The following is a 9,157-nucleotide window of genomic DNA, read 5'->3' on the forward strand; positions in this document are numbered from 1 at the left end:
GTTTGAGTAGTATTTATATTCGTTCGATCATCGTGTTTATTATGTTCATCATGATTTATCTAAAATATTTCCGGATTAAACTTATTGGTAAATTGCTATATCTCTAACATGAATAACTTTTATAAATAAACTAACAGTTAGATACTAGAAACCTTGCGAACCAACGCATGGCTGGGTGGTTAGAAGGACAGTGGTATTCTCAACCCACTAGAGTTTATGTCCTAGATTTGACACTGGTGCTCGCATTTTCTTATATTTATTTCAGACCTTCCGCTCATAGAGCTAGGGTGTGCGTGCGTGTGTTTATAAAGGTGAGTGTATGTGTGTATGTATGGGCGTCTGCATGTATTACTGTACTAAAGAAAATACTAGAAACCTTTTCCCCTTTTATATATAGGGTATAAAATAAGAAACTTCTTTTTTCCTTCGTACTTGCATAACGAAACCGTGTATGTATTTTCCGTATTTCCATCAGGCGGTTCGCTTCGTCGGCGTCAGCCGGCCTGCGGGGCACCGGCCACGTTGTATTAACCGGAGCCGGCCCAACCTTCCACCCGCGAGCTAAACCCGACCAAGGGGAAAGCAGGGCCACCGTTAGCGCCTCCTCTCCCCGCTCCGATCCGGATCTCCCCATCCATTCCGGCGAGCCCTCGCCGCGTCGCTTCCACGCGACCCTACTTCCTTAATAAATTCAACCTCCCCGCCGCTGCTCCCGTCAAACCCCGAATACTACCTGACTACTTCCTCCCCTGCCCGCGCCGCCTCCCGAGCCCGACAAACCCTAGGCGACGCCCATGGACTTCGAGGCCGACGGCCGCTTCGGCAACAAGCGCGTGCACAACCGCCTCGGGCCCGCGCCCGGCGCCGCCTCTTCGTCTTCCTCTACCAAGGTCTGCATCCATTGGCGCGCTGGGCGATGCAATCGCTTCCCCTGCCCCTTCCTCCACAGCGAGCTCCCTGAGGCGGCCACCACCAAGCGCCCGAACCAAAGGGATGGCCCCGGTGGGCACGTCTGGCGCAACCCCAACTCAGGAGGAGGGGGCCGCGGCGGCGGCGGCTTCAACAAATGGGGGAGGGGCCCCGGGGGTGCAGACGGTGGCGTCAGGCACAAGGTGCCCGACCGGCCCTGCAAGTTCTTCCTCGCCGGAGACTGCACCTACGGCGAGAAGTGCCGCTACCCGCACACATATTGCATGAGCAATAGCATCACGCTGCTCACCCCTCTCCAGGGCCACGAGAAGGTACTTCATCTACAGATAAGACCGTCTAGTAAAATTCGAAACGTCGGTCATCAAATGCTGTGCGTCCTTTCAGGTTGTGACAGGGATCGCACTGCCTGCTGGGTCAGACAAGCTGTATTCTGGCAGTAAGGATGGAACAGTGCGCCTTTGGGATTGTCAAACTGGACAGGTAGCTGAGGCATCATTGAATTGTATCCTTGGAAGGATTCTGTGTTCTGTATGACAATTTTCAGTACCTTTATTTTCTATATGGTGTGTGATAGTGTGCTGGTGTCCTCCCCGTGGGGGGTGAGGTTGGGTGCATGATCAGCGAGGGGCCATGGTTGTTTGTTGGAATACCTGATGCTGTCAAGGTAGGAAATGGTGCTTGAGATTTGTGATTTTAACCCAATGCTATTGCTATTCCACATGTGTGTCTGACTATGAACTGTTGCTGCAGGTTTGGAATATGCAAACTCAAGCAGAAATGAACCTTACCGGGCCGACTGGACAAGTCTATGCACTCGCAATTGGCAATGAGCTACTCTTTGCCGCAACACAGGTAAACTACCTTCCTTTTGGCTTGTCTTTGGAACTAGCATTTGTCCTGGCAAATATAATTTTCATTAATGATGCATTCTCTCGTATTACACTTGGTGCAGGATGGAAGGATTTTGGCATGGAGATTTAGCACCGTGACAAATTGTTTTGAGCCAGCTGCTTCTCTTACCGGGCACCAGCTTGCTGTTGTTTCGTTAATAGTAGGGGGAATGAGACTTTACTCTGGCTCAATGGATAAAACCATTAGAGTAAGGACTGAGAACTTGTGCATTGTTGTTCACACATTCTTAGATACAGTTAATGCAGTAGGCTTTGATGCATGCATCAGATCATGAATTTCTGTTAGCTTGTAACACTTCCATCTCTTTAGGTCAACATCTGTTTTATCCTCTGTGTTTCTTCTAATGGTGGATCATGGAAGTATGCACATGCAAAGTAGACCCATGTATTGCACATAGTTATACACTTCTGACTGTTCTCATTAATTTAAGAGGTAGGCATATTGGTAATTAGTTCGTGACTTCATCTGGAGTCACGAGTCAGATGTAAAACAGATGATGCCTGAGATTTGTGCTACTATGTAGTCAGAATAAATGTAACTATACAAGCAAAGCTGGCATCTAATGTTTGTGCAAATCTGCATCAGGTTAGGCACTGTTACTATGGGTGTTGCAGTCCTGCATCACATATAACTTTAGAATTTAGAGTGGCCGCTCACTTCAATAACTTACTGTGAGTTTACATGCACATTTTATGGTGATATCTCAACTGGCATGTGGAACATTTGTACCAAGTACTTCGAAAAAAAACGTCATCTACATTAGTGGGAAGGCTCCAATCCCAACAAATAAAATAAAATACCTCACTACTGTAACACTTACATATGGTGTCTGATGCTGTGGGAACTCTGTTATTGCCCTGTTGTTGAATTTTTCCTGGTACTTTTGGTATCCCCAATCTTGATTCAACATGAAGTATCTCTTCTTTCTTAATGTGCACGATTTTCAGTCACCTGGACTTATTTTGCTTCACGCGACAGATGGTACTTTAGCATTACATTGTTCAATTAAGATCAGAACATGTTGTCGCTTTGGTTTACTCCCATTCTACAAATAATATTAAGAAAATGACAAATATTTCAGGTATGGGATCTGGCAACGTTGCAGTGCATACAGACTCTTTCTGATCATACGAATGTAGTTATGTCTCTACTATGCTGGGATCAGTTTCTGTTATCTTGTTCTTTGGATCAAACAATAAAAGTTAGTCTCTATCCTTGTCCCCTTGTTATCGAATGGTTCTACAAATTCTTACATTCCTACTCCATCCGTCCCAAAATTCTTGTCTTAGATTTGTCCAAATACAGATGTATCAAATCACGTTTTAGTATTAGATACATCCATATCTAGACTAATCTAAGACAAGAATTTTGGGACGGAGGGAGTATTACACATTTGTCCTTTTCAATACAATTCATACTTGTAAGTTCTATTTTTCTTAGGTCTGGGCGGCTACAGAAAGTGGAAACTTGGAAGTAACATATACACACAAAGAGGAGAACGTATGTGCCGACACTCTTATACAGTTGTCATGTTGCGCAATTGCAGTTTGTTTTGTTACCACCTTTCCTGTTAACTTCTGATTCATCCTTCCTTTGGCCCTTTTTTGTGTGTAGCGCTGTTCTTATTTATGTCCTGCTTCAGTAATATACAGTACAATTAATAATCTTATAAGATCTTGTTTACACTCCTTCGAACTTACTATTAGGATTTCCTCGTCATATGCTAAACATATTCAGAATTTTGCACATGCAAGCTCAACATCTATATGGTGTCAGAAATCTACATACATCAATCCATGTCAACTTGTCTACCATTGAACTTGAATATTTGAACCAGACCAGTAAGTGAACTGGTCAAATGACTGTTAAGTTCAATAATATTGTTATTTTATTTTTAAAATTGTGTATTCACTATTTGGTTGGTATACAAGCTATTGCAGTTGACTAAGGTCCTCGAAGCAAGGGTTAATTCGATAAAATACTACTCCCTCCAGTCGGGTGTATTAGTCGGCTCGATAATCCTCATATATTAGTCTCCCAAGCAATAAATCCCTTGAAAATTGAGCGCTCTCCTTGTTTTAAGGGACGTCTTGGTCGCCGCACTATGGTTCTCCTGACTAACAAACCGGGCTTGAGGGAGTATTCCAACTCAGCTTATTTGAAAAATGACGCTACAAAAATTAATGCCAACTTCTAATAAGCCCTTGGATGCCATTAATTGGCATGAACACGCTAAAATGCCAATTTATGTTTCTTCTGTTCTCAGTTAAATTGCCACTCCCTCTTTCCTCTCACATCCTATCTTCTCCACCACCGGTGGCCGTGCACTAGCAAGCTCGCCGTCCTTCCTACTATTCTTCCTGTATCTTCTCCATCTTCCCGCCTGTCCTTTCTGTCCATGCCCAACTGTAGAAGCTGACATGCTCGGCTGTGAAGCATGAACAGATCTGGCGCACAGCGTGGCTGGGTAAAACGGAAGTAGCAACTACCCATGGAAAATAATAGGCGTTGGTTAAAACAGCGGCTTGCTGCGAGCTTCGTAACTGCATGGTCCATGCTGGTGGTGATGGGCACTGAGGTGGCAACCATGAGCCCATGAGAGTGAGCCGATGAGGTGAGGGTTGGAGAAAGGGAAGAAAGGAGCAGACGCGGACATTTTGGTCTTGAAATTATCAGAATGACATATCCAAGTGGTTTTTTGTTATGGCCTTTCTCAAATATGCATAGTTAGTAGTGTCATTTGTTGAATTAACCCGAACAGGTTCATACCAGGCTCGTGATCTGGTTTCAATAAATATGGTCTAAAAAACAACACCCCAGGTAGAAATAAACTACCTTGACAAAGAGATTACTGCTCCTGAAAAGAAAGAACTATAGCCAAGGAAATGTGGGCAGCTCTCGGGTTGTATGGCGTGATTGATCATCCATGCGGTGTTGACCTGCTGGAGAAGCAGTGTTGGAATTCTTGCTTAAACAGGAGAAGCTCCACTCACCAGTTCTTGGTCTCAGAAAACTTGATCTAATTGTTGCTGTTGGGTCATGGGATTTATGGTGGGAGCGTAGGAAACTGGTACATGGGGAGGCCACTCAGATAGCTATGGTGGTAAGATCATTGGTTATGCAGCGGCCTACTCACCAAAAGCAGCTGTTAAACAGGGTGTCTGGACAGACACCTACTCCAAGAAATTTCGTTAAACCAAATGTGGATGCGGCATTTGATGCCGATACACCACAAGGAGCCGTTTGCGCTGTTGTTCCTGATGGCTCGGGGAAATTTATAGCTGCTGCTGACAGCCATATCAAATGGTGCTCTGATGTGCTAACAGCCAAGGTCACAGCAATGGAGCATGGGTTGAACCTAGCACAATCCTTATGATGTAACCGATTGGTTGTCAACTTGGATAGCTTGGATGTAATCTCGGCGTTTAAGGATGGAGCTGGATTTGCTGGAGTTGGCGCGGCGTTCTTTGATGACTGAATTCCAACAAATTCAGTTTGAGCATTGCCTTAGACAAGCAATTTTTGTTGCTCATGAATTTGCTAGGCGATCCTCCTGCATGTATTGTTCCTTTGCTTGTAAGTGAAGTACTTACCACCAATAAATGAGAAGGAACGATGATTTCAAAAAACTACCTTGACAAAGAGATTACTGCTCCTGAAAAGAAAGAACTACGTAAACAAGAAGCTTCAGTTAGCCAGCAGACATCTTCATAGAGGCTTACCTTTCTTCGTAGCCACTGACATTGAAATGCCTAAGAGTCTTCATCAAGAGTGTGTTTGAGAACACTAGATACCTTTCTTTATTCGTACCAGTTTGATCCTTTTCTGGACTGAGTGAAGTGCCCTACAAAAGAGTTGCAGATTGCATGCAGTTCAACTTGTATTCACTGACCATATTGTTTCTCGTAACCTTCCACCTAGCCACCACCTGAAAGAAAATGAGAACAAGATACATGTGATTTGAGGATTCCAAAGCATGATATTTGGGCTGCACTTGCCCTGCCCGCACAGTTTACAGTTGATATCACCCTCCCAGTTTTTCTGTTTCAGTAGGCTTCCCGAGGGGTTTCTGTTTTGGAAAAGCTGCCAGAAAAATTCTTTCCAGAGGTAATCCCCCCTACAAGATTTTTGAACCACCATTTAGTACTCCCTCCGATCCATATTAATTGTTGCAGACTTAGTACAACTTTTGTACTAAGTCTGCGACAATTAATATGGATCGGAGGGAGTACCTTCTTCCCCCTTTTGTAGTTATCATTGCCATTCAGAAGAACATTTCCCTCCGAAACATCCCTCCAGTTAGAAGATCTGTTCGACTCTTGCTAATGCCCTTGTTTGATAGGAGTAATCGATACACCTTCGAGCCTCCGAGCAATACTTATGCAATGATTTTGTACCTCATGTTCAACGACCAGATGGGTCTCAAACTCCCAATTGTTTGGCTTGCTTGGTGTTTGAATCAGTACTCAATTTTAGTCTTTGAAGTTCAAGCATTTGCTACTTGCTGAGTTCATCAAATAAGTCTACGAAATCATGCTTTGTGATCCTCACAAAATTTGGTAGAAGGTAATTGAAGATCCGTTAGATCTCAAGAATTACTAACATTTCTGCATGCAAATTTTCTTAACGAAATATTTTTCTCGTTGCAAAGGAAAATTAATATTATCAATCTTATAAGTTACATAGAAATGTGGTGACAAGCTGAGGTTTGTTCTAGTTCTATCAACTGAAGTTAGTATGTACTCCCTGCGTTAACTAAAACCACACAAGAATTCTGGAACGGAGGGGGTAGGAAATTGTAGTGTGTGGGCTAACCTTTAAGGGCTCATTTGGTGGTTGGGGATGAAAAGGCTTGGGCAATAAACCCCTAAGGGGGGATTTCCATGCTCACCTAGGATCCCCTCACAACCACGGGTTGCTGTTTGGACACCAAGGGGAAGGGAAAAGGAAGGTTGTCTCATTGACACGGGATGATGAAGGCCAGAACTGAAGAAGCGAAACGAGATGTAGCAGTAGGAGGAGGAGGCGCTAACCTAGACCTTGGTCGACGGAGGAGGACGACACCGCCTGGCCTTCCCATCGCTGGACGAGACAATAGATCTGAGGTGGATCGAATCTTCGGGGAAGGAGAAGGATGAAGCCCAACCATGGCCGTCGGTAGGTGATTTTGGAGGTGCATCGTTGAGGGTTGACGCAAGAGAAGGAGGCGGTGGTGCCGGTCGCTAGGCAGAGAAATCTGCAGACGGTGCGCCGTCATTTCTTGTTCTTGAGAGAGGACGAGCCGAGGGTTTCCTCCCGGACCCTCAAGACATGGAAATTTCCTTGTGGAAACGACGCGGACAGGGATGGAGAATTCATGGTGGTAAGCAACCAAATGCTTCGGTTGTTTTCCACCGGCCGACTTGCCGCATGAGCTCTACGCCCCGGTTTTTGACAGGGATCCCCGAGGAATCCCATGCGACCAAACAAGCCCTAAGAAGGCGTAGCAACTAGTAAGGCCCTCGTCTACATGCACTTAAGTGCTCGGCAGCAGCCAAATACGGTGCTTTGGCGGCTTGGCTATCGGCAGCCAATGAGTTCCTGTGGCCAGAAAACAACCTTTGACGAGAAATAGACGACTCCTGTGAGGAATCGCGATCAGCATCGCTTGCGGGATTTTATGTGGTCGTCTCCGGTAGGATGTCGTTGTCGCTGGCACCAACATTAGTGCTGGTGCTTGCTGCCACCACGGCTGCTGTTTGTATGTGTGGTGGCTTTCACGGAGTGCCAGAGGAAACCCTACACAGATAATGCAGCAGCTGTGGGCTCGGCCATAGTGCACTGATGGGCGTTCTCTCCCTTCAGCACTATTCTTACTCTGATCTCTCATTCACGCCTGCTAGTGGGACAAATGGGGTGTCACCGTGGCAATCGTCGCCACTTAAAGCAACCAAGGGGCTGGCAAAACGCTGCTTAGCACTATTTTCACTCCAATCTCTCTTCCACACCTGCTAGTGGGTCAAATGAGATGTTGCCATGGCAAACGCCAAGGTGCCCAGGCGCCACTGAAGTGACCAAGGCGCTGCAAATCGCCTGCTGAGTGCCTAGCACCCCTTTTAATCCCTTTCAGTAGGCAGCTATGGTGGCTTGTTATCTGATTCACAACGTGTAGGTTACAATACAATAGCTTCTATCTTCTCAAGAATATGCTTCTTCTCTTGCATGATCTACCTTACCAAAAGTTTGGGAATTATGTTCTGCTGTATCTACGATCTGATTGCTTTGTTCCGTTTGTAGGGTGCACTTGCTCTTACTGGCATGCCTGATGCACAATCAAAACCTGTGCTAGTATGTTCATTAAATGACAACACTGTCCGCCTCTATGACCTGCCATCGTAAGAAAGTTACCATACTAAGATCATTTCTGTTTTCTTTACTTCTGACGTTTTTCTGAAGTGACTCTCCTTTGTTTTATAGGTTCAGTGATAGGGGGAGAATATTCTCCAAGCAGGAAATTAGGGCAATACAAACTGGACCTGGTGGTTTATTTTTCACTGGGGATGGAACCGGTGAGCTGAAGGTTTGGCAATGGATTATTGATGCCTCCCAAACCTGATGGATATAGCGTACTCTAGATTAGTTTCCCAATGTATGTTAAGCGGGATTTCTCAAGGATACACATAATGAGTTGAGGTGTGGTTGGCGATCAGTTCAATTTTCGGTTATATCCTACATTTATTCTCCCAAGGATATGAGACTCCGCTGGATCGGATTGCAGTTAGAACACATGCAGAGGGCCCATGTAGTATCAATATGAAAAGCTAGTCTTGTTCTGGAATGGGTTCGACGTCGGGGGAATAATTCCTTGTAATTTGCAAAGCACGGGAACATGGAAGTGTCTCATTGCTTTTCTCCGATGTGCTGATAGCTTCAAAGGATGTATTAATATGAGGATTTTGTTCGGCTGCATTTGGATTGGGGAAACTTGAGATTTTCTCGCGGCAGTTGTAAGTGCCATCTTTTTTGGATTAGTTATATGTTGGGTTCGTTCACTCACGCATGCCAATTGCTCTTTTCATTGTATAATAATTGGGTGTTCATAACTAAATAGAAGCATTTCTTCTTGAAGCACTGTACAGTGAAGACTTCACCCTATATTGCCCTGCTGTATGCACATTCCTAGAAGTCAATTTGGTGCAAAACAAATGCCTAGTTGGTTGTGATTTCTAACCTTTTGATGGCACAATCAGAACTAGGGTCAATATTTGAGTTTCCAGGAAGGAAAGGGAAAATCACCTTATACCGAGTTCTAATTTAGAATAGTATAACTGAGCAT

General features: G+C 44.8%; 1 protein-coding gene across 1 annotated transcript; it reads left to right on the forward strand.

Moving 5' to 3' along the window:
• The first annotated feature begins 516 nt into the window (after positions 1–516).
• LOC125514113 (zinc finger CCCH domain-containing protein 17) lies at positions 517–8,873 on the forward strand. Its single transcript, XM_048679374.2, has 9 exons — positions 517–1,241; positions 1,315–1,410; positions 1,505–1,594; positions 1,681–1,782; positions 1,883–2,029; positions 2,924–3,043; positions 3,283–3,342; positions 8,119–8,216; positions 8,299–8,873. The coding sequence occupies exons 1-9, from the start codon at positions 795–797 to the stop codon at positions 8,435–8,437; spliced, it is 1,299 nt and encodes a 432-aa protein (XP_048535331.1). The 5' UTR covers positions 517–794; the 3' UTR covers positions 8,438–8,873.
• Positions 8,874–9,157: the final 284 nt, after the last annotated feature.

Source organism: Triticum urartu, chromosome 6A (genome assembly GCF_056163025.1).
Source record: "Triticum urartu cultivar PI428250 chromosome 6A, HENAU_Tu73, whole genome shotgun sequence".
NCBI lineage: Eukaryota > Viridiplantae > Streptophyta > Magnoliopsida > Poales > Poaceae > Triticum > Triticum urartu.

Coding starts and splice junctions, on each gene's coding strand:
- LOC125514113 (XM_048679374.2), top strand. CDS start 795: ATGGACTTCGAGGCCGACGGCCGCTTCGGCAACAAGCGCGTGCACAAC. Junction 3,044..3,282: donor CTTTGGATCAAACAATAAAA/GTTAGTCTCTAT, acceptor TATTTTTCTTAG/GTCTGGGCGGCTACAGAAAG. Junction 8,217..8,298: donor CGCCTCTATGACCTGCCATC/GTAAGAAAGTTA, acceptor TTTGTTTTATAG/GTTCAGTGATAGGGGGAGAA.